General features: G+C 46.5%; 1 protein-coding gene across 1 annotated transcript in view; it reads right to left on the reverse strand.

The window, feature by feature from the left end:
* CTNND2 (catenin delta 2) overlaps positions 1-27570 on the reverse strand; it is a 307472-nt gene extending 279902 nt beyond the window's left edge. Inside the window, exons 1-2 of the mRNA XM_015405710.1 lie at positions 27515-27570; positions 3672-3869 (exon numbers count right to left, since the gene is read on the reverse strand). Coding sequence (XP_015261196.1) covers positions 3672-3744 — 73 coding nt within the window. The 5' untranslated portion in view covers positions 3745-3869; positions 27515-27570. The remainder of the gene's footprint in view (positions 1-3671; positions 3870-27514) is intronic.
* Between the last annotated feature and the right edge of the window lie 17 nt (positions 27571-27587).

Consider the following 27587-nt stretch of genomic DNA (forward strand, 5'->3'; position numbering starts at 1 on the left):
AGACCACTGGTCAGATGATCACATTAATCTGGTAACCGGTTCCTTCTCCTGAAGTCTAATCTCTGCATCATGATTCCTGATCATGACATCAGGAGTTTTTTTTATCATAACTCCTAGCATAAACAAAGATTAACTACCTTCTACATATTTTTTTTTACATTTCTTTCTTTCTCTGCTCCTCTGACCTACAGGTTTTGAGTAGTATCAATCAATCTCAACTAGGAAAAAGAGGAACAATTCAAAGTCAGAGAAGACAGGCTAGACCATATTAGAAAAGATGTCTTGTCATAAGCTGCCTGAACAAGGAATTTAGCTAAGAAAAGAATATTTGTTGGCCTAGAAATCCACTAAAGTTTAGTAACAGTAACTAGAATATCTCCAGGCACATAAGTGGTTTAATCCACTTCTCTCTAGCCTCCTTATATCACAGACAATCAAATAGAATATGCTTCACTGTTTCTATGATCCCCAAACCACAACCACAGTATTTATCTGAAAATGGTATACCTAACATACAGCCTTCAGAGATCGCAGATGGTAGTACATTTAATTTTGTGAGCATAATTGCTTGTCTTTAACTTGAAACTGTAAGGTTAAACAAATATTTTGGGATTGCAAAGAGTGGCAGGATTCCCATATGGAGAAGAGAGCAAATGCACCTAGCCCAGCAGATGGTACCACTGATATCAGTCTTCACCATCAACTGCTTGATAGTCTTATGGGCTGGGAGCCATCCTGACGCAAAAACTACTTCCTCTGGGCATCACATGATATTATTTTTTCCTATTATCTTATATCAAAGCATCTAACTCTGATGTGCTGAAATTTTCTTTTTAAAAAAATCAAATCTATGTTAATCTATGACTCATTTCAAATCAATGAATTTTGGGCCAGAACTGGCTGAATCTTGTCTTTCTAGGCCTTAGTGCTCCGCTTGGCTTCTCTCTTATCCTCCTCAGCCCCAAGAATGAAGAAAAGATGGGGACGGGGGGCGGGGGGGGGAGTCAAGAAAGATTTTTAATATAATTATAAAGTGACATGTGGAGTTGGCATGGATTTTGGACCTATGGAGAGGCTCAGTAACTGAAAGTGAGTAGAATTAAGGATGAATGATTTCCAAGATTCAGGGCTGAATCCTGAGAATCTGTTCCAGCAGGGCAGGCATTTGCTCCATCAGAAGATCCTTCCCTGTGGTGCCAGGCGCTCATCCAAGCAAGTTTAATTTTGTCAGTGATCAAGAGCAGCCACTGATCTCTACTCACCTGCTGAAGCATCACCATCAGGCCAGCTAAACTGTGCAATTAAAATCCCTCCAGAAGGAATCCCATGAAGATGAAGAGCCAGGATGAGACCGTCAAGGACGGTCATTGAGCAGTTTCCGTGGCAGACGCATCCTGCTCCCCCCCTCAATGGGGCTGGTGCTAAGGTGGGCTGGGCCTAACTGGCAGCCGAGCAGGACAACCCAGGCGACACGTGGGGTGACGTGAGCTCCCTGCAGGGCACAGGGGTTACAAGCAGAACTGGGAACAGGACAAAAGAAGGATTTTGCCTGAGTCCCTGTAGATCAGTGGTCTTCAACATGGTGTCCATCCATGGGAGCCATGGTGCCCAACAACATATTTTCTGGTCTCCCCACTTGCTTCTTCCCTCTGAAAACCTCTTCCACAAAGCTAAGAGCCAACCTTGGATGTCCTACAACTCACTGGAACAGAAGAAGACACCTTTGGGTCACCCATTCAGAAATATATGGCCCCACCACAGGACAACACTTTCACCTTTTCTATGACTCCCCCATCACCTAGCAAGTATCCAGTGGCTGGTCCTGCCACTTTGTGGTGATACGTGCTGCCATTTCTCTACAATCTGAGAGTGCCCTGAGGGCTCAGCAAGGTAAAGCTGAGGTCCCCTGCTCCAGATCTTGCGTCTCCTTGTTAATTTATCAGCCGTCTTTGGTAGATGCAGAACTGATCAGTGACAGGAGACAGGGCTACTTTATAAAGCATTGTTTGGGATACTTTAAAAATAAATAAATTGTGTGCATAATGACAATTATTAGAAGACTGTGGGGTTTCTTCATTCTTTCCTCCCCAAAATGCTGTATCTTTACAGCGAGGTTAGGGCTGCTGCTTCAGATTGCTGTTCACAGGCATGCACTGTAGGTAATTTGCGTAGAATCAGTCAATCACATTTCTATCTGACGTTCAAAGGAGCTGAGAGGAACACAATTTGAAGGGGTGATCCTATTTGGTCTTCAAAACAGCCCTGCGAGGTAGGTCAGGCTAGGAGAAAATGACTGGCTCAAGCTCATTCTCTGAATTTCATGTTCTCAGCAGGGACACAAAAGTAAAGTACAATGACTGAACCTGCTCCTTTTGAGCCTCCCATCCTTGGAAAATACACACAACACCGTCATCTCCCCACCTTTTATGTATCCTGCCTCTTGAGAGTTTCCACACACCATATAAATCTGGTTTCATTCAATCAAGGCTTACTGCTACACACTTGAAACCATCCACATTCCTCTTGCTAACTCCCTTTTCTTTTTCTTTACAATCCAATCACTGTTGTAACATTTGCTCGTCACAAGCACAAGCACAGCTCCTTTCCAGCCAGCCTGCTCTTCTTCTAAGGCTTGACTGAGGCAGGGTCCATAGGTGACTCCTTTTCTTGACGGTCTGCATCAGGCAACGAAGGGGTTGCTATTTATGAGTCAAATTAAATTGTAAGAGTCTTCTTCTTTGGATGGTCCTAACTGACTTCCGCATCCACAGAGAACAAAAAAAGTTGCCATCAAAACGTTAAAGACAAGAAAACTTATGACTAAAAATACATATACAAAAAAGACTGAATGAAGCCAATTTTCTGGCAATACAAATGATCTCTTTTGCATTTGATAAAATCCGCGATATTCCTCTATACAAGATCAACACTGCAAAGATAAACATCTCATAGACATGAACAACACCACAATAATGTCTGACGTTAGTTTTCCACATCTATTCAGAATCTATTTTGGCTCTGAGTATGCTGAGGGCAGACTCCTTCATGTCTTAATTGCCACAACTGATTTCATTGCTGTATGCAGGGTTCCAAATGTACAGCTATTCTTGAGAGGACGCTCCACAACTAAGACTTGCACAACAACGCAGCTGATGTGTGTGAGATCATGCATGGTTACAGTACAGATGGATCAATGGTACAGACAGCTTGGCTGAAATGCACAATATGGTTTTACACGGAGGGACACAAGAGAATTCATGAACGAATGAGCATGTGTGTACACATATGTAGGGGAGAACCAACCTATGCTCAATATCTCAGCCCCCAAATTAAGCCATCCCATGATAAAGGCCCATGAACCTCATCAGAAAATATTTCCCTGCCCTTCTCTAACTTGCATGGCTTTCGCAAAAACACCTCTTCTGAGAGCCATCGTACATTTTGTTCGAAAGAGAAGTTTAAGAGTGCAAAAAAGTTAATAGAAGTAAGTAAAAGAAGTGAAAATGCACACACTGTTTGGGAACATTTTCTGCACTCAGACCTTGGCACCTTTGTTCTAACTATGAATTCAGTTATGTTTTCCAACAGATACAGATCCATGGGTGTTAAAACAAAGCACTTGCCTCGGCAAGGAAAAGAGCGGAGACTGCCGTTGCCACAGTTCCACCTACCTGTGCTAGTGCGGTAGGTGCCTGTGTGTGCTGGCTGAAGAGGGTCCCCCTGGCTCTGACTGAGACTCCTCATAGGGGGCTTCTGGTAGACGCGGTCTTCATAAATAGGGTCTATGTGGTGGTGCTCGGGGGACTGCAGCGCCCTCAGCTCGGCGCCCAGGTGGCTGTGCTGGCTGGTGTATGACGCCCGGGATCCAGCTGCAAGACAGACAGAGGCAGGTGGGGGAAAACAAACAAACAAACAGGACGGCGGAAAGAGCAAACTGATCCCTGTAAAACCAAGTCCCCAAAAGGCAGATGTACCACGGAAAAAAGCAACGGGTTGATAAAATATAAGTAGAAATGCCATGACAAGACAGCCACAGCTTAGAGCAAAGCATGCTGCTGACATGCCCCGGAATTCAATTGTTCTGCAGACAGAGTAGACCCCAGAGAGGTATGGCAGACGACACCTCACAGGTAAGAGTAGCGCACCCACCTCCAGGGAGCATAGTTCAAGGGTGGGAGATGTCTGCGTGAGACAAGCTGCCTCCTCTTACAACTAATTATGGTTTGAACAAGGTCCAAGCTAATAAAAACCTCTAAATGTACAGGTAAGATTAAATGCAAGTCTTCCATGCACAGGAAATGAAAATTCTGTTGGCCTCCGAACAGATGTAAACTTATCATGTGGTATCACGCCATGCTCCCTCTAAAGCTGTGGAGCCTTGTGAGCAAAAATTCTGCTTTGTGAGCGACTGGCCTTAAAGTTGTGAGCGAGCGATCTGGCCGCTGCATCAATTAGTTTTCTCTGGAGCCCGATCCTTCCTGAGCTAAGACAAAAATCTGTGAGCTGGAGGCTAGCTCAGACCAACTCAGCTTAGAAGGGACACTGATCACAGGGCATAGTGGAGACATTCATGACAGAAGCCAGCAACAGCCACAGCAAAAGCTGCTCAGCTCTCCGGTTCTGGTGCTAAATGTGGTGGAGCATGACAGAACTGCCTCCTCCAATGTGGACAATAACATCACCGGTACAAGTCCTGCTGACAGGGAAGAATGGGAACTTTGTGTGTGATGCTTCATTCACAAAACTCAGTGGAGGATCCAATCATTTGACCACCCCCACTTTCAGAATGGAGCCTCGTTCCTATGGGAACAGGCTACCGTGCCACACTAGAGGCAAATGTGACGTGGGCTACACCTGTCGCATGTGCAGCAGAGGCACATGAGGCACAGCCTCAACGGGATCCGCCTGTCACAGACAACTGCAGCCACGCTGAGGACCCTTTCCTGGGAGTAAGCCGTACTGAATAAAACAGGACTTGCATCCAAGCAAGCTTGCTGGCTTTGCTCTGGATCCCAAACAAAGCAATAATCTAATCATAGTGATTCTTATTCTTATTCAAAGAATTGTCCTGATATCTGTCAAGACAGATATTGGTGATAGTTTGTGTGGCTGTTTCCCCTAGACCGCCAGGGGCTGTCCCTCATCTTCTGCACACAACTGTTGTTAGCAGCATACTGGCTGGAATGAAACCTATACCAGTTATCGGTCCGATACAAATATCAAGCCACTAAAAAGAGGGGAGAATTGAGAAGTGTCCTCTTGGGCAGAATTATGAGAAGGACTGGGAGCTCTCTTCGCCCCGGGATACCACAGTTCCATGTGAAGAGGACACTGGCCAAGGAGGACACGTTCTCTCTGGTCCGTTTCTTACAGGAAGACTACAAACTTCCTCTTGTTTTAAAGCCACTCTAAGGATGCGGCCACATGCACAAGATAAACCAGGGCGGAAGCGAGGCTATTCCCTCCGGAGGGAACTGACCCGCAGTTGTGTGATCACACAGTCTTTTGAAGCTGCGGGGGCCGCCCGCCACTGCGTGATCAGATGCAACCGCAGGTGAGCCAGGGTTGTTGGGTTTTTTTTTTTTTGCCATTTGCTTCCACTTCGCTTAAACGGGGAACCGATGAATGGAGTGTGCGATGATGCGCATACTGAGAAGGGGCACGGAGTCCGGACAGCGCGATCAGTCCATCCTGACGCTATGAGAGCACGCTGGAGTGATCAGAGCGGGGAAAGTCCATCCATGGCCCATCGCAACCCGTTTGCTCCCGGACTTTCCCTGGTGGTCTTTTTACTCCGCTTATGCGGTGGAGCAAAATGGTTTGCTGAAAGGTGCGGGACGCTTCCCAGATGTTCGTGTCTGACTGCACCCTTTAAATTCGCCCGGCATTCGCGCTTATGGCACAGCTAACTGTGCTTGTGATTGCACCCTAATACTCTGGTGAAGATTTCCCAGCACCCAGAGATGGACTATCATAAATGAAACGAACACTTTCAACAAGTTCCATTCCTAACTGTGTTCCATTATTTTGAATTTCTTTCTGAGTCTTCCATGAACTATGCTTAGGCTATTTTCTCACATCTTTTGGTTGGTTCTCTAAACCACACAAGACACATCGGGGGGGGGGGGATTTCAAACCCCAAACAGCTTGGGTGTGTTTCTTACTAGAAATTGCAATTCTTTCCATTTCCTCAGAGACATATTTGAAATATCTGAAAGAACTATAATATTTTGTCCATCTATTTTAAGCTCCGGATTAATGCTAAATTTAGTCCATAATGTTAGAGAGATGTTATTATTGATGTCAGTGCTATTAAATTTGACAAGTATTTCAAAGGTAAAGGTTCCCTTGCTTGAAAGCCAGTCGAATCCGACTCTAGGGTTGCAGTGCTCGTCTCCGTTTCAAAGCTGAAGAGCCAGCACTGTCTGAAGACGTTTCCGTGGTCATGTGGCCAGCATGACTAAACACCAAGGCGCACGGAACGCTGTTACCTTCCCACCGAAGTAGTGCCTATTTATCTACTTGCAATTTCTTGCTTTCGAACTGCTAGGTCAGCTTTCGAACTGCAAGGTTGGCAGGAGCTGGAACTAGAGACGGGAGCTCACTCCGTCATGCAGTACTCGGATCTCGAACGGCTGAACTACTGACCTTCCACAGCCTGCAGTTCAGGGTCTTAACCACTTGAGCCACCGCAGCTCCTTGACAAGTATAACCCTGGGCAAATTCCTTCTTTGCATCCCCTTGCTATTGATTCTAAAAGCAGATTATGTTCCAATGTCCTCACCAAACTCTGAACTCAAACAATCTGTAAAGAGGTCGGTAAGGTATCCTGTTACATTATTTCCTTCAGCTCCTTTTTTTAATGGTCTCGTTTATAAATTAGGTTTCCTTAATTTATTATCAGTTTCTTCAATACAATCTATTTTTTATTTTCCTCTTCTATACCCAGAAAGGTCTTCCAGTAAGATTCTAAAGGCCTTTTTCTAGTTTTTATTATTGTCTCGTTGACAATTTTTATGTTACTCTCCTTCAGTTCTTCTTCTGCTGTGGCTGAGCTTATTTTAAGCTTGTCTTCAATTGACTGCAGCTTTGTTTCCACATCATGAAATCCATGATCTATTTTTTTTTAGTTCTTCCACCCTAGTTGTGATATGTTTTCAGTGATATATTATCAGTTCACCCCAACTGCCACATCATGCTTGCTTTAAAATGGCTTTAATGTTATTTATGGGGATGGGATTTATCAAAGTCGGCCCGTTTTCGGTGAGGATGGCTCACTGCCTGTCTAGTCTCCGTGGCATCCTGACAGCGGAGGGTACGAGGGCCCCTGCTTCCCCCACCGTCTGCAGTAATGCCAGATCAGTGAATCACAACACTGCACACCTCTAGGAGATGCTGCAGGAAGGAGGAGTTGTGATGTGGCTTGCTCAGCAGAAACATGGTTGGAGAAAAAGAATGTAGCATGTCTGGCTAGTCCTACACCAACCCCGCTATTATCCTCTGTGAGTTCTGCAGCTTCCACAGAATTCCGGCACAAACGATCACTAGCACTGGCTGTATGCTGCTCCTTACATTAGGAACTGAGGAGAGGTTACACATTCCTCTTGTCTACCAGCTGCCGCCCTCTATGAGTCGGCAGAGGTATTGATGACTGTGGTGCTGATTATTTTGGAGGTCTCCCAACACTCATGCTGAGGATACCTTGCTGGGGCTGGACCAGGATTTTATTGCTTCTTTGACTGCTTTGGGCCTCTCTCAAATTGTGCTGAGCCCAACACATGAAAAAGGTTCACACCTTGGAATTTATTTTCTGCACTGAAACACTGAGGGAAGGCTTGGCTTCAGCACTGGTGATCAGGAGCGTTGATGTGAGCTGTGACACAAAGAGTGAGACACCTCTTTCGAGCCCCAAACCACACTAGAATCAGGAGACCACCACAACCCTTTCCGTGCTCCATCTGTGTAGCCACAAAACAGCAGCCCACTCCAGAGGCATGGCCCCTCATGTCCCCAGTGCAACGCCCTGGAAAACATTTCAACCTACCAGATATGCACAAAGCTCCTTGGAGGAGCTCCTTTCTGTCACAGAAACATCAAATACCTCCTCATTTCCAAAACCACCCATAGCCACTTCATGAATAGACACAATTTAAGCTGCTTCAAGGAGTTTCTGGCCACGTGCCTATGGCTTGTCTGCCCTCAGCCTTGGCATGTCATACCCAATTAATATGTGGAATTAAATACTATGGAGTGTGACAATGACCACTCACTTAGATAGTTTTAAAGAAAGGCTTAGATACATTCTTGGAGGACAGATAATGTCCAGTAGCTCTGACAGTCAAATGGAAGCTTCATGTATAGTTAAAATGTACCTTTTGTATGCCACATGCCAGAAGCAAGCAACCTGTATGCCTTGTCTGTAAGTTCCCAGAGACATCTAGCTGACTGCTAATGGAAATCAAATCCAGGAATCCAGTTTTGTACTTACGGACGTGTGTATGTGTATAGAGCACATGGACAACAGCTCATCTGTGCTTGGGTTTTATACTCCCAGATAGGAGGAAAACGCAGATGCTATACAAAGCCCCTTGTGGGCAGCATGAAGCTTAGCAGAATGCAAGCTTTGCAAGCCATGCACTCCTGTGACACATTCTTGCAAGTTGGTCCACCAACACCACCACCAGATTTGCAAAATGGGACAATGTTTTCACACAATATTTAATGTCACCCTACGCAGAGCTACACCCTAGAAGCCTGTTGACTACAATAGTCTTAGAAGGGTATCGTGTTGTTTATGATGCCACTGTAAATAACCCATTCTTCCATTTAAGGTGACGAGTTGATGACCACCAGCACAGCTAAGACCCGGAGGACGGGGATCTCCGGCATCACCTTCCCAGCGTATCATCCCTAGGGATGTGCATTTGGTTTGTCCGAACCAAATGCACCCCCGAAAATGGCCCATTCGGACCCCTTTCGGGCTGCTGCAGGACAATTCAGATTCTCTGATCTGATCGGCTTGTCGCTGAATTGCCACCGAATTTCGGCGGCAATTCGGCCCCATTATATCCTATGGGCCATTGATGTCAATGGCGAAAACATAGGGTATATTCTGGGGGCTGGAGGGGAGGGGATTTGAGGGAGAGACTCTAAACTTGCAGGGTAGCTGCTGGAGCCTCTCCCCAAGATACCAACCAAGTTTGAAGAACATTGGACCAAGGGGTCCAATTCTATCTATGGGCCCCCAAACAGGTTGCCCCTATCCCCTCCATTGTTCTCTATGGAGGGGAAAAAGTAACTTCCCCCCACCATAGAGAACAATGGAGGGGATGGGGGCAACCTGTTTGGGGGGCCGTAGAATTGGACCCCCTGGTCCAATGTTCCTGAAACATGGCGGGTGTGTTGTGGGGAGGTTCCAGCAGCTACCCTACGAGTTTGGAGCCTCTCCCTCCAACCCCCTCCCCTCCAGCCCCCAGAATATACCCTATTTTTTCACCATTGACTTCAATGGCCCATAGGATATAATGGGGCTGAAATTGACATTTGGCTGGCCAAGACTCCCTGCTCATACTGACGAAACTGACATGCAGGAGTCTTACTGCCAGCTGAAATTGATTCGGCCTGATTCAGCCCTAATCATCACCCAGCTGGAAATTCACAGAATGAGACAACTGCTTCTCAATCCATGCATCTGATTGGCTGCTCAAAAGAAAACCATTCAGCTATGTTTAAGCTTTCCTGTCATCTTTGTACAGAAAGAGAAGAGGACAGCCGTATGGAGAGAAGGTGGAGGCAATGTTGGGAGGGGACACATTGACACAGGCTTACACTGGACAGATATGGAAAACGGTTTGGTTGCCGAAAGATGGAGACAGCATTTTAAATCTGCCAGTGGAGGTGAACGAGCACCAAGTCTTTTGTTACCAGGCTTATCAGTTAATGAGGATAATGAATATTACACAGGATTCTGTCAATTAAAATACTAAGAAAAAAGAGAAAGGCATACTTTCTGCAACCTTCTGTAAAGAATATAAAAATATAATTCAGGCTCACTCAACTGTTCTGTTTTTTTGTTGTTGCTGCTGTTTTTTTTTGTAATAGATAGTTTTGTTGTATATTTCCATGCCATGTTTTCCAGCCACAGGAATGCTAGTGCCCATGCAGGGCAGTTCCCTTCTGAACAGCCCTACGTCATGCTCCGTACGAACACACACACACACACACACACACACACACACACACACGGAGCACGCAGAATCTGCTGGACTGGGTCAAATGCTACTTGATGGTTCTTTACAATATTAGACTGAAGAACTTTTCAGAGCTTCAGTTAATTTAAAAACAAACAAACCCTCAAACAAATCGTAGAGAAGGAGCTGCTCTTTAATTTTAGCTGATTACAAATATATATATACAAATATATATTCTGGAACATTTTTACATCTCTGAACTTTAGGACCCCTCTCATTCCTCTAGCATTTTCTGTCAAGAGGAGAAAATACAAATTAATTGTGAATCATCTTTAAGTTGTGTCTTATTAGACACTGTAAATTTAAAGTATTTCAAAGTTATCTGTTTTAATTTATATGTTACCAAGTGTGTAAATGCAAAATCAAATAACTGTAGCTTAACATAAAACATTTGAGGCAATGTAAAGCTGCATTTCCTACTACACAAAGGCTTCCAATGACCAAAAAATTCAAGATGCCATTTCAGATTTTTGCATTTCACTGGAACTGCAACCTATGAGCCTTTGCTGCTTTCTAGGGAAACGAGGGGATTAGTTAACATTCAAGAATGCGCTCAGGCCAAAGAAAGCAGCCTTTTCTTCAGAGATCCACTAATTATCACCATAATCATGCTAATGCTGGTTAGAAGAGGCTGGTGTAGTTCATTTAAAATAGAATGGTTGTGATCTGAAGGTCATTAGTAGTTCCGCTGTACCTCAGTGCACCAAAGTGTTTCCAACCAAAATCCACAAAAATTCTCCGCAAGGCACAATGTTACTACTCTTTTAAGCCCCACGGATTTAAGTACACATTTAGTTATCCCACTGAAATCAATGGGACTTGAAACACGCTAGACTGTACCACGTTGCCTAAACATTATTGCACAAAACCCTTGAATGACAGTAACGATTCAAGAGTGTGCCACCTGAAGAAACGTATCCCTGGGGGAGGGATCAGAAAAATCTGGAAATGGCCTTTATGATACTCACTGGGTTTTCTTTATCCATCTAAAGCACAAATGTACACAGTGTCAGGGCATTTGATGATCTGGCAGGCAGATCAGAACCAACTGAGCTGTTCACCACATGGATAAAAACCCTTTCAAAATAAAAGCCATATAGTTGTAGCCAATTTTTCCTCTCTGGGACCTCTCATCATGACCTTTAAGATGCCATGTCGTAGGGCCATCAATAGGGGACTGAGAGCTAGGCAGTGAAGCAAGAGTTAATTCCCAAATGCCAGGATGACGTTGTTGTGCACATGGAAGCTCATACCCAGAAATGAACTTTGTTGGTCTTATAAAGGTCGAAAAAAGAAGAAACTGTGAGGTAACTGCGCTAGAGAATATTTAAACAACGATCACAAAATTTATACAAAAATGTGTACCAAAAATCTACATATATAAATGCAGAAAGGCAGTTGAAAATGGTGTAATTGACGATGATCGCCGGAATGTTCTATCGTTTCGATACTATTCTTCTTCCGAATGTGGATGAAAGCAGCGACTCTTGGTCTGTTATTTCAACAGGTATGTATCAACAATTTCATTAATTTTCACCGATGTGTCATAACATAGCTGCAAGAGATTCTCTGAAAGAATGTTCCTAGGGCAAAGTGCTTGTATAATGTCTTATAAAGGTGCCACTAGACTCAAATTTTGTCCTACTCTTAAACCAGTAATTTCCCTTTAATGCCTCCCTTTTCTGGGATTTGTCTGTCTACAGAACACAAGCTTTGAATTCCAATGGTCAGATAATAGTCCCCCATGGGAGGGATGAACTGCCATGTCCTCACCCTACAGAACATCCTGTCCTCTGCTCCCCTCTGACAGACTTTATTCTGTCCAAGTCTCAGCAATCTCCGGACTTCTCAGAAGCCTCACTGGTGGGCTTGGTCAGACATTCCTCCATCGCGTGACTTGCTTGGAACAAAACTGTCTATTGCACGTAGGAGCCGCTGACATGGCTCTTGTGTTCCTTTATGTTCAGAAGCTTATCTTATGACGGGGTAAGGCTGTGATTCCAGCAGTTACCAAAATGCCCTAACCCTAACTGATGCCACAATGTGCAGTTTAAGCACAGAAATGGGAAGGTCTGCAGACGTTGAAAGAGTCATTCCAGGATACTTCTGCATACATTCAAAAGGTATTTACCCAATATTTTTATTCATACACACACATACACACACACACACAAACACTAGCCTGAGACCCGTGCTTCGCTACGGTATTCAAGTTCCGTAAATCCAGTTATAATACTGATGATGTGAAGTTTGAAATGTGACATTTGTTGTAGGAATTCTAATGGAGAAGATAGTCGTGTAAAAAATGAAGCGAGACATACGTACTTGTTTCCCCCCCTCTACCAAAGGGCCTCTCTGTGGACCACATGGGTGGTTCTGCCCTCAAGATCGCCAGGCTGCTTGGTGAGCTCACTCTGGAGCAGGCCACGGTTAAGAAGCAGTCATCTGTTAAGTCAGCTCCTGAGGTTTTACCTCAGAACTCCGAGCTGCACAGTTGACCAATGGGGGGGGGGAAGCAGCCTGCCAGGCATGTGGAAAACAATTGGGGGGGAACACATTTTGCCCCTTTTTTACCCCCTTAGGGGGTCATGTTTCTCAGAAATCTCTTTGTGGGGGTGGAATTGACGTCATGGAAGGAATGCACTCCCCTTATGTTGGGTTTCTTGGTGCAGGGGTTTGGCCTGGGCATTGAATTGGGGGGGAAGGGCATACTCCCCCCCTCTTTTTTTAACCAAATTGCCTCTCGTTTATGTTACATTTAAGAAGTGGGACATAACCATGTATTCAAAACACCATCCAAGCAATCAGATATTATGCAAGTTCACATGAACCAATTTTCTAGAACCAGCATTGTGAGAAGTTAAAAATCCTAATAAAGGAAACCAGTTTTCTACATCCAAGGTTACAATAAAAAAAATCAAACAAATAGCATTAAAATGTAGAAATCACATCTTATTGTCCTATTTCCTTACTGCCTTTTCTGTTTATTCAAAGAGCCAGTCATGCTTACGTCCTTCCCTACGCCAATTTGCTACTTCCAGCTATTGCTGTATGACCCACTAGTTACTTTAGGGAAGCAGTATATGCAGCAATGTGGAAAGGGCAGAATCAGCAAGTTGGGCAGTATAACATTTGCAGTTCCAACTGTAGGACGTAGCTAGGCTCAACTGGTTACTTCCCGCTTTCTGTATGTAAGGGTTGATCCTTTGGGAACTAAGGGTTGATCCTTTGGGAACTAATATTATGTATGGATAACACAGCCTAGTTGCAGGGCACCTGTAAGCACACGCAGTAGCAGAAATGAACTGTGGACTCTGCACCAATAGCATGCAAGGAGGGACTGACCCTGTAGACTGGACATGTAGCAACTCCCCCCCCCCCATTTCTGGATGCAGGAGCTATCTCAAATAGATGAATATGTCCGGATTCAGTTACACTTTTCTACTACAACTGTTTAATGCCAGGTATAAAACAGACATCCTGGAAGCAGAGAACACGTTCCACATGCGGAGGGGCACCGTGAGTCAGACATCTAAACATCATGAGATCTTCTTAAAACACAGCTCAACTGAGTTATTTTTGTCTACAATTTCTCAGCCAATCTCCCCCATCTGTGTGTCACCCACAAATCTGATTATAGCCTGTTCCTTGGCTAAAAGCAAAACTTTACTCTCTATATTAGCTCTTCAAATCTCTGTCTGGGGAAAACAAAATCTAACTTTAATTAAAGTGATCCATCAGTAGTACAAAAGGGGCTGGGGCCAAAATGACTCTCGCCATTACCTAGTGGCGGCTCGTATGGGCTCAGCAACTGGGACGGGACGAGGGTCTCCAGAGACGCACTGCCCACATGGGATGCAGTCCTCACAGAGGCCACCTATATGGCCACTGAGCTCGGGCAGACTGCTCGACTTCCCACTCACTGTTGTCCCAAGACAACAGGAACAAATAATGTCAAAAACAACTGATTGAACAGGCACACGCCCACGTTACTTCTTAGACCTTCTGCTTCTGGATGGACACAGTCGACTGACACAGATATACGAGACTGGTCGTAAGCGGTGCTTATTTTTCCTGGAAAGCCTCCTTTTCTTTTAACAGTTGTAGTCCTCCACCCGCCCCCCTCCCCAGCAAGAAGGTATAAAAAGCACCACCTGCTGAAATATCACCTATTTTGCAGACAAAACAAGTTTTCCAGGGGGAGAAATGGTAGCAAGCTTTACATTCAATGTATTCTCCTGCAAACAAACAATCAAAAATGAAGGTTATTGGACTGATGTGTGGAAACAATGGTACAACACAAACCATTCCGTGGGGAATACCTGCAGTGAAAATTTCCCTTTCACAAATTGTAGAAGAAGAGGAGATTGGATTTATACCCCTTGCCCTTCACTACCCAAAGGAGTCTCAGAGTGGCTTACAAACTCCTTTCCCTCCCCCTCCCCACAACAGACACCCTGTGAGCAGTGTTCCCTCTAAGCTGAGTTAGTGTGAGCCAGCTCACAGTTTTTTAGCCTCTGGCTCACACATTTTTGTATTAGCTCAGGAAGGAGGGCTCCAGAGCAAACTAATTTATGCAGTAGCCAAATTGCTGGCTCACATCTTTAATGCCAGTGGCTCACAGAATAGAATTTTTGCTCACAGGACTCCACAGCTTAGAGGGAACATTGCGTGTGAGGGAGGCGGGGCCAAGAGAGCTCTGACAGAAACTGCTCTTTTTTCAAGAACAACTGTGCCAGAACTACGGTTTGCCCAAGGCCATCCAGCAGCTGCAAGTGGAGGAGCGGAGAATCAAACCCACACATTTAACCACTACACCAACGTGGCTCCCCAGGGTTTTGATGTTCCACTTCTACAGCAACCAGGGTCCTAAACTTTCTTATGGATGGCTGACAGCATCTGATCTGATTTTTTCAAAAACCCCTGGCAAAAAAAGGCCCTTTGCGGTACAAGCAGTCCATTGCATTAATAAATTACATGCGGAGACTCTGAAAACATCTAGTAACAAGCTGCTCTATAAACAAGAGCTCGATATGGCACAGGTCAAATCTTACTTATGTGTAAAGGGTTTTTTGAACATAAGGAAAGAGCTGCTGAGCCAGGCGAAAGGCCAGCTGAGTTCCCCCATCGCATCTCCCCGCGGGGCCCCCAGATCTTCTCTGATACAAAAGCATCAGAATCTGCTCACTCTATTTACCGTGATAGGAATAAACTTGAAAAAACGTGGGATGAACACAATAGGGTACAAGGGGATAAAGATAAAGCAATGCAAGCACCTTGATCCTAAACTCGTCTGTCCAGAACTATACAAAACAGACGGGACTGGCTTTGCAATAAGTATAAAGTTACAGACCAGGAGGAACAACACTAAATAACACAATCAGTTTGTATATAGACTTGCACTGGGTATATAGACTTGGCACTGGGTTAACAAAGTTAAGGTCCAAAGAACCAGCCAACTAGCTGAGCCCAAGACTGCTTTGAAGGTGTGTTTCCTGAACAGCAGGCCCACTTTCCAAGTTGCCTGGCAACAGACCTTTGAAGCGGAGGCAGGTGACAAAGAAAAGGGAGAGGAGGGGGACTGAAGGAGGGGGAATCCCACTAGGTAACCTTTGGGCTTGGCTGAACTAGTTCCTTTGATCCTGGCCAAGAAGGCTTAATTAGGCCTCTGATGGTGCAAGAATGGGCAATACAATCCCCTTAATTTGCATTTACACCCTTGAAAACCTACCATATTTACCAGCTTTCAAAGATGAGGCCTAAACTGGGAATAGGCAAAGGTAAACAAGTGGCCATTCAATGCATATTTTAAAGCTGAATTTTCCCCAGCCCTGAGGGGGAAAGCATAACCCAGCCACAACAAATACCTTGCACACCACACCACTTGAAATAGTCACTGGAAGAAATAATGGATCTATGTAAATCCATAGTGTCGTTTTAATCGTTTTCCTGGTCTGAATTTCCAACAGAGCTTTACAAAGGTGTAGTTTGTAGTCTACTGTTGACAGAAACAGGAGGCCAACACCAATTATTCTTGCAGCAAATATAGTCATACGGGAATGGCTCCCTAATATCAGTTTCAAGAAATGGGAACTGATAAAGCTGGGTCAGGAGGAGACGTCCTCAGAGGCCGGGACCTGTGTGCCGGGGGGGGGGGGCGGATAGCAACTCCTTGGGATTGTGGCAGCACAGACGCTGAGGGGGCCATCACAAGACCCCCCGGGAGGAAGGCCCATTCAGCGGAAACTAAGCAGTACACCCACTCAGCTTAGGACTGCTCTCGGAATAGACCGGTGTGGCCCAGCCAACACTCATACCCGGGTGGAGAGGGGTTCATATTCCATTCTGCACAGCAACAGAGTTCCCTGCATGCCTCAGCCGAACCCAGCCTATAGGAGGATGCACTGACATGGCCCCAAGCTCCCTGTAGGAAGAATGGGATTTGAGTACATAAATGATATTTTACTTCACTTAATGACAAGGATGTATATTGTCACCTTGCTTATTTAATATATATGCAGAGTACACCATGCAAAATGCTGGCCTGGGTGAATCACAAGTGGGAATTAAGATTGCTGGGGAAAAGATCAACAACCTCGGATATGCAGATGATACCACTCTAATGGCAGAAAGTGAAGAGGACCTAAAGAGCCTCTTGCTCAGAGTAAAAGAGGAGAGCGCAAAAGTGGGCTTGAAGCTCAACATCAAAAAAACTAAGATCATGGCATCCGGCCCCATCACTCCTTGGCAAATAGAAGGGGAAGTCGTGGAAGTAGTGACAGACTTCACGTTCCTGGGATTCCAGATCACCGCAGACTGTGACTGCAGCCATGAAATTAAAAGACGCCTGCTCCTTGGGAGGAAAGCAATGGCGAACCTAAACAGCATGATAAAAAGTAGAGACATCACCCTGCCAACAAAAGTTCGCATGGTGAAAGCAATGGTATTCCCAATTGTCATGTATGGCTGCGAGAGTTGGACTATAAGGAAGGTCGAGCGCCGAAGAATAGATTCTTTTGAACTATGGTGCTGGAGAAGACTCTTGAGAGTCCCTTGGACTGCAAGAAAATCAAATCAGTCAGTCCTAAAAGAAATCAACCCTGACTGTTCCCTGCAAGGCCAGATAATGAAACTGAAGCTCAAATACTTTGGCCCCCAAATGAGAAGTGAGCACTCACTGGAGAAGACCCTGATGCTGGGAAAGATTGAAGGTCAAAGAAGACGGGGATGGCAAAGGATGAGATGGTTAGACAGTGTCATAGATGCAACGAACATGAAATTGAGCAAACTTCAGAGGACGGTGGAAGACAGGAAGGCCTGGCGTGATCTGGTCCATTGGGTCACGAAGAGTCGGACTCGACTGTGAGACTGAACAACAACAAATGATTGATAGTATGGTAAAGCGAAGAATAGAAACAGTGTGTGTGTGTCTGTGTGTCAATATTAGAAGAGATTGGATTTATACCCAGTCCTTCACTACCCAAAGGTGTGTCAGAGCGGCTTACAAACTCCTTTCCCTCCCCCTCCACACATCCTGTGAGGTAGGTGGGGCTGAGAGAGCTCTGACAGAAAGTGCTCTTTTTTCAAGAACAGCTCTTATCAGAACTACAGCTTGGCCAAGGTCATCCAGCCAGGCACAAGTGGAGGAGTAGGGAATCAAACGAGAGAGGCTTGTTCCTGAATTTAATTCCTGACTGCAAACCTCCAGATATTTTTTTCTTCTTGCCAGGCACACATTTCAGAAACACACACATACAGAATGCTGGCTCAGCATTAAATAGCCACACTGAAGGACTGGTCAGAAGACCTTATTTCCCCAGTTTCCAACATGCCAGTTCCTGACCAGACAGCACATCCAAAGAGAGCCCTAACCCTAACCCTGGAGACGGCCACTTATGCAAGCAAACCTGACTGCATGGCAAACCAAACCAAGTGGCAAAGATTTCCTCCTCATTACAGTCCAAAATCCTTAAAGGTGGCTGCCACTGCAAGCTCCATCACTGACACCAGGAAACAAGGAACAGAGATCTAATTCTTCAAATTAAAAGCAACCCTACTGGTCTTTGAAAAGAAGGCGAGCTGTTAAAAAAAAATCCTCTCTCTATTTGTTAAAAGGAAGCTTAACATTTCCCCCCAATAGTCTCACCCCCTCCCCAAAGAAAGTACCCCCTTCCCAAGGTCTGGGTACCGTGAATCAAAAGAGTTTAATTGAAGAGATCTGGCCGTGCTTTATATTCAACAAAGACAACCTTTGATTCAAGAGTTCATTAGTCAGTGGAGTTAAACAAGTGCTAAGAAACGAAAACACAAAGACTTGTTCAGTTTCCCTCTCCTGAGATGTCATAATCTATCATGAGCGGACAAGACCTGAATTTCTAACATGCACATATAAAGCAGAAAACCACCTTCCACAGAAATAAACAGGCCAAATAACAACAAAAAGCCCTATTTATTTTCTCCCTTTCAGAAAATTACTTTCTTGAAAATTACTTCCCTTCTCTTTCCTCTCCCCACCTCCAAATTGCAGACCCAGGAATTCAATGCTGGGTGTTACTATGGAAACAAGTGACTTCAAACAGTTCATACTATAATGCATGCCCATTTTTAAAAGTCAAACTTTTAAACTCCGTGCAGTTAGTGCAGCGAAACTCTCAACTCAACGCAATGCAGTACTTTCTGGGCCATGTTAGAAGCACAATCACGGCCACACAGAAATCAACAAGGGCAAAAGGGCTGTTCAGAATCTACAGGGCAGGTCCCAACACTGGCAGCCAGGGCACACTCAACACTCCCGTCTGTGGAGCTCCCTTTCCGACACACATGGAATCCAACACTTGGGGGTGTCACACACACTTTACATGCGTTGCAGTACACTAAAAAGTGTAACATGTGAAAAGTCACGGATTTCAGAAAACTCAAACCTATAACCAGTTACCAAGGATGGGAAGCCAGTGGTAATATCTGAAAGGCCGTACAATCGCAGCGATCCCTGCAGCATACAAGCAAGGCAAAAAGCCACCTGTGTAGAACAACTGATGGCGACCAATGGGAGGTCATTTCTGTTAACATTCCGGAAGGGATCTCCCAGGGCCTAACCGCCTGCTACGTTCTTCCGGGGCCCACGGCCAGGCTAGAGAGCAGATGAGCAGAAGCACAGGGGCTCCCCGCAGGCAGAGGGGCTTGGACTCCTCCACAACACTGTTTTCCCAACCTGCAAGGGCCCCAGGAGGCTGCCATTTGTCTCATCGGGGCCACACGTGAACTGTCCTGTCAATCCCCCCCCCCCATTAGCTCCCTGGGGCCATTTCAGCTCAGGAAAATGGCAGGGGGCGGGAAAGTCTACGCCTCCCTCTCTAAGCAGCCCTGATCCAAGTTGAGCTGCCACACGCCTGGGAAGCAAGGCACTCTCAGAACATACCTGTGACCTGACCTGGGGGATGTACCCTGGACAAAACATGATGGGTAGTCAGGTCCTCAGATCAAAAGACCTGCAAGAACAGGCTGACTTTTGTAAAGATTTATTTGCAATAATAGAACATCCTTGGGTAACTGGCCCAATATCTTACAATAATGTCAAACCCCCCCTCTCTATTAGACTTACAATTTATTCCCTCAGTTGTTGCTGCTGTTGTTACTTTGATTTATTAATTGCCGTATCCCAGCTTACACAGAGCTCTGGGCATAATGCCATAAAACAAAGCTAAACATACAAAACAAAGATACTAATTTTAAAATTTCCATATACAGCTTGACAAGAACTAACACCAGAGTAAAAAGAGCCAAGGTGCCAACTTACACATTTCTGTTCCAATTCTGCACTGCCCGGCCATTCAATAGGAAGGGGGGGGGGAGGAAACTTGAAATGAAACATACCGGGGGGGGAGAGAGAAGGGTGCCAGCCAGCCGTCGCTGCCCTCAGCCAAAGGCCCGGCGGAACATCTCTGTCTCCCAGGCCCTGCGGAATTTCACCCAGTCCCGCGGGGGGGGGGGGGGGGTTGTCATTTCGCAGAGAGAGTGCCACCAGGCTGGGGTCAGAACCGAGAAGGCCCCGGCCCCGCCCAGGACAACTGGACATCCCCCGAGGGCCAGGGGATCACCAGCAATTTGTTATCAGTGGAGCGCAAAGCTCTCCCGGGCACAATCCAGAGGAGGCGATCCCGCAGGGACGTTGGTCCCAGGCCGGTCAAGGCCTTCATGGTCAGTACCAAAACCTTGAACCTGACTCAGTAGACTGGAAGCCAGTGTAGCTAGTGTACCACCATTGGAATATGTGCCATCCGTGGTGCTCCCGGCCGGACTCGCACCGCCCCATTCAGGGCCTGAGTGGAGTTTCCAGGTTGGTCTCAAGTGTAGGCCAGCGCAGAGCGAGGAGTCTAATCTGGAGGTGACCGTTGCATAGATTACCATGGCTAGGTCAGGGCATGGCCAGAAACGAGCCAGTTGCCAAACTTGCTGAAGGTGGAAAAACACCAGTCTGGTAACAGGCATGATTGGGAGCTCCAATGATAAGGAGGTATCCAAAATCATGTCCAAACTCTTGATGGATGGCGCTGGTATCAATGGTGTCCCACCGAAAGGTGGAAGCCGGCACTCCAATCCCAAAGCACCCCTTGCCACAGAACCTCCATTTGATGGATTCTGTCTCAGGCAGCTCTTTTTTAGCCGTGCCACCATGGCCTACAATCCCTCAACCAGATTTTGCAGGGCAGGGGCCGTCCAGCCATCCAGTGAAAGATACAGCTGGGGGTCATCGGCATATTGATGACACCCAAGCCCGAAACTCCTCGCCAGCTGGGCGAAGGGTTGCATGTAGATGTTAAATAACATCTGGGAGACCAGTGCTCGCTGAGGAACCCTGCACGATAAGAGTTGCCCAGAGTACACATTCCCACTCCGTGCCACCCTCTGTTCCCGGCCATGGAGGAATGAGGAAAGCCACTGAAGGGCCACCCCACGGACTCCTACACTGGCGAGGGGGTGAGTCGGAAGATCACAATCAACTGTGTTCCACACTGCTGTGAGGTCAAGCAGCAGCAGCAGCAGCACTGCCCCGCCTCGATCCCACTGTCTATGGAGACCATCTGCCAGGGTGACCAGCACAGTCTCCGTCCCATGGCCGGGGTGGAGTCCAATGCTGGGTCCAACGCTGACATGTCCTCCAGGAAACCCTGGAGCTGCTCACCTGCTGCTCTCTCAGTCACCTCACCCAGAAACGATACGTTTGAAACTGGGCGGTAATTGGCTGGATCTAAAGGACCCAACCATGTTTTATTTATTTATTTATTTTATTTATTCAGGTATTTCTACCCCGCCCTACCCCGCAAGCGGGCTCAGGGCGGCTTACAAGGGGCATAGGCCCATACATAAAATTCAAGTGTAGGCCAAGTTTTGTGTCCGTCCCGCCCTCCCCCACAAGAGCAGTAGAAACACAGTCTCCTCAAGACCCTCTGGGAGAACCCCTGTCTTCAATGACAGATTGACAATATCCATCATAGGGCCCTGTGTCCTCTCATCGCTGGCTTTGACCAGGACCCTGTCAACATCAGCAGGTGAGAGCAGGCTGAATCCAAAGACGGCCAAGGGGCCTCCAGCTCACCTATGGTATCAACACTGAAAGGTACATTGTGGCAGAACTATAAGACTTTATCCAGGAAGAAGCTCATGAATGCCTCAGAGCTGATGGTCAAATTTCTAAATCCATTTTGGTGCCTCTCAGTGAGGGACAGCAAAGACCTGATCAACCTAAACAATTGTGCTGGGCGAGAGCTAGCAGACGCGACGGAGGCTGAGTAGAATTCCCTCTTTGCAGCCTTCGCAGCCATCTCGTAGGATTTCATAAGCGTCCCATAAGGTGCTCTTGTGGCTCCGGTGCGAGTGCGCCACCAAACTTGCCCAAGTCATCTAAGCTCCCATTTCATCTCCCTGAATTCTACCATACACCAGGGGGATGATTTACCACCGGAGCACAGAGGGCGTCCGGGAAAAACCTCATTGATGGCTTCAGAGAGATGGGAGTTCCGTTCCTCTTCTAGCAGCTCATCTAATAAGGCGCCGGAAGGCATTGGATCCCACAGAGGACTCTGGAACCCAATTAGGTCAATTAGTCTCCACAGGCTAAAAAAATAAAATAAATAAATAAATAAAAATTAGTCTCCACAGGAAAGGTTAAGTGAGCTCACTGCCTAGAGAGGAGGGGGCAGAAATGCCCAGCTGGGCCTTCAAAACCAAGGGCTCCATACCAGGCCAACACAATCAACACCAGTGGTCTTCGAGGCGGAGAGTGGTTTGAAGGAGAAAGCCTCCAGGATGAGTAAAGCTTCCCACCCCCTCACCCCCTGCCCTCACGTTCAGGACTGATGAAGGGCTGAGAAACTGGGGGGGGGCAGCTTTTTCAAGGCAATTGTTTTGCCCCCCCCCCCCAAGCCCAAGTCTTGGTCACGCAAGCCAGATCTATATTCTGCGCTGGTCTTATTATTAATGGGTCTGACGTTGCACAACATCAGTGTCGAAGGGGAACCTAAAGTCCAAGCCTTCACCCCAACATTTCTCTGGACAGGACAAAGGTTGGAAAGGAATTCCACATCTGATTAAGTATCACAGAAACACCCTCAAAATCCACTGGTGAAAGCTAAGTTTTACATTATTTGCAATAAATGAAGTCTACTTCCATCTATCTGCCACTCAGTGAACAGATTCACAACAGAAGCCAGATACTCTATAGCTGACAAAAGGAACAGGAAGGCTCAGCTTACTTGCATGCCATGCCACGCAGATCCTCCAGTTTCAATCACACTCTACTTTTCTGGTTGAAATAAGGCTCCAAAGTTGACAGCAACATCTCTCACTCAAAGAAGCATAGGAGTTCACAAAAAAACCAAAATGCCAATCTGCCTTTTACCCCATATGCCTCAACCACTCAACTGCACTGGCAAACACCTTTCTCCAGGAAGAAGCAACAATACACGTGTTCATGTTATAAAGGTGCAGAATCCAATCAGCCAAGTTCAACATCAGAAATCTAGGTAGATTCAGCTTCTAATTTTTTAGGGATATATCTTTATGGAAAGAATTTTGATACATAGCATTCAGGGAATGTTTACTGCATTGCCAAATTATAGCAGTTTGGGGTGTACGTGGGGGGGGAATCTTACAATTGTCCTTGAGATGTATTTGCAGAGGGTCTCTCTGAGCAAGGTCACTGGCCTTCTGCAGCGGGGCCACTTAATAAGCAGGTCAGGCAGACCTGAGTGAAAACTTTCCTTCTGAGGTCTACCGGCCCAAAAGGACTTTGGGCCACTCACAGATAAAGTGGGGAAGATCTCTACTTATTCAGGAGACTCACCAGTTATGCACAAAAATCTTACCATGTAAATTAACCAAAAGAGAAAGAAAAGAAAAAAAGCCTTCCCCCTGCAACACCAAGAGGCCTGATGAAGACTGAACACGTAATCCCAGGTGTGACTACTCAGAGCTAAATTCCACTATGGTTAACCATCAACACTTCCAGAAAAGCGGGCACAGGATTTGCAGCCCAAATAAGCTCCAGGAAACAGAGAACCTGGCAAATAGCTAAGAGTCCATCAATGGAAAAAGGAGATGTGTGTATGTGCGTGATTAATCTGCTTAAGCGCCTGAGAATCCCAAGATTTCCAAACTGTTGCCCTTCCTCCTAACAATGAAATGGCTGATCTCCATCATGAATCATGAATCCAACAAAACACAACACAACAAACTACCTGAAGGAGTCTCAGAGTGGCTTACAATTCCTTTCCCTTCCCATCCCCACAACAGACACCCTGTGAGGTAAGGTGGGGCTGAGAGAGCTCTCTTGAGGACTGCTCCTGAGAGAACAGCTCTGAAAGAACATATAGAATCATAGAGCTGGAAGGGGACTCCAGGGTCATCTAGTACAAGGCAGGAAATTCACAAATACCTCCCCCTCCACACTCGTAGTGAGTACTGTTCCACGCCCAGAAGATGACAAAAAACTTCCAGGATTGCTTCCTGAGCCCAAAGTGGCAATCAGCATTTCCCTGGGTGTGTAAAAAAGGGCCACAAGAACGAAGCCCTGAGGCAAACCTTCCTGCCCTCCCTCTCAATCTGCCTAAGTTCACAGAATCCGCATTGCTGTCAGATGGCCATCTAGCCTCTGTTTGGAGAGCCCACCACCTCCCGGGGAAGCCTGTTCCACTGAGGAACGCTCTAACGGTCATAAAGTCCTCCCTAACTTTTGGTCAAAAACTCTTCTGATTTAATTTCAACCCATTGGTTCTGGTCCGACCTTCTGTGGCAACAGAAAACAACTCCAAGTACTTGAAGATGGTTATCATATCATCTCAGTCATCTCCTCTCCAGGCTAAACAGGCTCCATCAACCTTTCCTCATAGGACTTGGTCTCCAGACCTCTCACCATCTTCATTGCTCTCCTCTGGACATGCTCCAGCTTGTCTATATCCTTCTGAAAGTGTGGTGCCCGAACCTCAACACAATATTTTAGGTGAGGTCTAACCAGAGCAAAGTGGTACCATCAAATCTTGTGATCTGGACACTATACTTCTGTTGATACAGCCCAAAATCACATTTGCCTTTTTAGCAACTGCATCACACTGCTGACTCATGTTCAGTGTATGGTCTACTAAGACCCCCTAGATCCTTTTCGCACATACTACTGCCAAGACAAGTCTCCCACAACCTATAATTATGCATTTGATATTTCCTACCTAAATGCAGAACTTGACATTGATCCCCATTGAAATTCATTACATTTCTTAGCTCAGTTTTCCAGCCTGTCAAGTATCATCTACAAATTTAATAAGCAGTCCCTCTATCCCTTCATCCAAACTGTTGACAAAGATGTTGAACAAAACAGATCCCAGGACAGATCCTTGAGGCACTCCACTTGTCACTCCCCTCCAAGAGGATGAGGAACTATTCAGAAGCACTCTTTGGGTGTGATCTGTCAACCAGTTACAGATCCACCTAACTGTCATAGGATCCAAACCACATTTTTCCAATTTATCAACTAGTATATTATGTGGAACCTTATCAAAAGCCTGACTAAAATCAAGATAAGCTATGTCTACAGCATTCCCCTTATCCAGCAAGGTAGTAACTTTCTCAAAAATAGAGTAAGGTTAGACTGACAGGACTTGTTCTTGAGAAACCCATGCTGGCTCTTAGCAATTACAGCTGTTCTTTCTAAATGTTCAAGGACTGTCTGATTATTAGTTCTAAAACTTTCCCAGGTATAGTACAGATGGAGTTCTTTTAGTACCTTTGGATGCAGCTCATCTGGCCCCGAGGACGTAGTTTCATTTAAAGAAAGTAGGAGTTTATGTACTGCCCCTATGCCGATCCTAGGCAGCAACTCCCTTCCCTCATCATGTGTTCTGTTTTTTGCCATGTTGAGAGAAGACTGAGGAAAAGTAGGGATTGAGCAGTTCTGCCCTCTCTTCATCACCTGTTACAATTTCCCTTTCCTGTCCCTGCAAAGGGCCTACCATGTTCTTACTTTGAACAGAAGAACCCTTTTTGTTTTTGTTTTTAGCATCTCCCGCTAGCCTAAGCTCATACTGAGCTTTAGCTTTCCTAACTCTCTCTCTACAAGCCCTGGTTATCTGTTTGTATTCATCCTCGGTTATGAGGCCCTCCTTCCGCTTTCTGAATGAGTCCTTAGAAAGCTGTTTCTGGAGCCACCTGGGCTTCTTTAGCACCCCCCCCCCATTTTTCCTTCCCATAGGAACCGTCTGTGATTGTGCCTTCAGTGTTTCACTTTTAGACACCCCCAGCCCTCTTGAGCTCCCTTCTCCTTAAGTATTTCTGACCATGGGATTCTACCCAACATCACTTTAAGTTTATCACATTTGCTTTCCTGAAGTTCAACCTATATGTCTTACTATGTACAGCTTTTACCTTCCCCAACACTGTAAATTCCAAAGTTACATGGTCACTACTTCCCCGGGGTGCCCACTGCCTTCACCTCGTCAACCCGTTCTTCCCTGTTGGTAAGAATCAAGTCCAAGATAGCAGATCCCCCTGTTTCCCTTGCCACTTTCTGGACTATGAAGTTGTCAGGAATGTATTGGACCTTTCATTCTTAGCAGTGTTGGACTTCCAGCAGATATCTGGGTAACTGAAACCTCCCCTGACCACCATGTCCTGTCTGCGTGAGAGCTCTGTAATCTGTTGTAGGAGTGTCTCATCCAAATCCTCTGTCTGGCTTGGTGGTCTATAGCAGATCCCCACCATGACATCAATACTATTTCTTACTCCTTTTATTTCCCCCAGAGACTCTCAACCAGACTTTCATGCTCAGATTCAGATAATTCTTCTCAAGTATATACCTCCTTGAGAGGCTCGTGGCCTAATTCACACCAAACTTTGACCCCCCTCCCCCTTCCCCGCTCCCCATAAGATCCCCCCCACCCCCGTCTTCTGTCCCATCTGAAGTGAACTTGTGGCTCTGGGAAGCTCATATTGAAATAAATGCTGTTTGCCTTTAAGGGGCTCCCGGACTCCCCTTTTGCTGGGCCGGGTGCCTTTGGACAACACCCCCAAACATTTCAGCCCAACTGGTTCTGCAAACAGATATTTGACCATTAACTGTTTTGGGAAGGTGGATTAAAAATCACATCGAGAAGAAGAACAAAGTCTGAGTCCAGCCTGGGCCCCTTGGAGACCAACCAAGTTTTACCCAAAGGATAAGTTTCTGTGTGCCAGCACACTCCTTCAGGCACAAAAACACGTTCTGCTGCTGGAGACCAACAGGGCGGCTCCACCTGGACCCTGAGAAAGAGGCTGCTTGGCCAGAGAACCCACGGCACGGCCAGGTGTCAGGCTCAGAGGGAGGGGGGGGGGCGTTGTTTCCATCCAGATCCCTCCGCCCACAGAAGGGCAGGGCAGCTGTTGCTACAGCCCCGCGTCCCCAGACTTCTCAGAATGCAACCCGCAGCCCTCTCCCGGCGCCTGCCCCGCTTCTCCCATCCCGACCGAGAACGTGGCTCCCAAAAGGGGCGCGGAGGGGATTTGCGCACCAGCCCGGCAGAGCCGCAGCCACGGCAGGCCACCGGGCGCGCTGGCTGGCTGGCTGGCTGGCTGGCTGGCGTCTTAAAGCCGTCCCTCCCTCCGTGGGTGGGGGGTGCAGAGTGGCTAAAGGGGGCGGTGGGGGTGGGGGGCGAGTCCCAAGGGAGGCTGCGCGTTGCTGCCTGCCCCCCTCCCCTCTCCCTCCCTCCCTCCCTCCCTCCCGTCGGCCGCGGGGGGCTTACCTGCCGCTGCTGCGAGGAGGCTGCCGGGTCGCTGGAGGGTGGCGGCGGCGGAGTGGTGGTGGTCGGCGGGGGC

The sequence above is a fragment of the Gekko japonicus genome, unplaced genomic scaffold (assembly GCF_001447785.1).
Source record: "Gekko japonicus isolate JY-2015 unplaced genomic scaffold, Gekko_japonicus_V1.1 scaffold1340, whole genome shotgun sequence".
NCBI classification, from domain to species: domain Eukaryota; kingdom Metazoa; phylum Chordata; class Lepidosauria; order Squamata; family Gekkonidae; genus Gekko; species Gekko japonicus.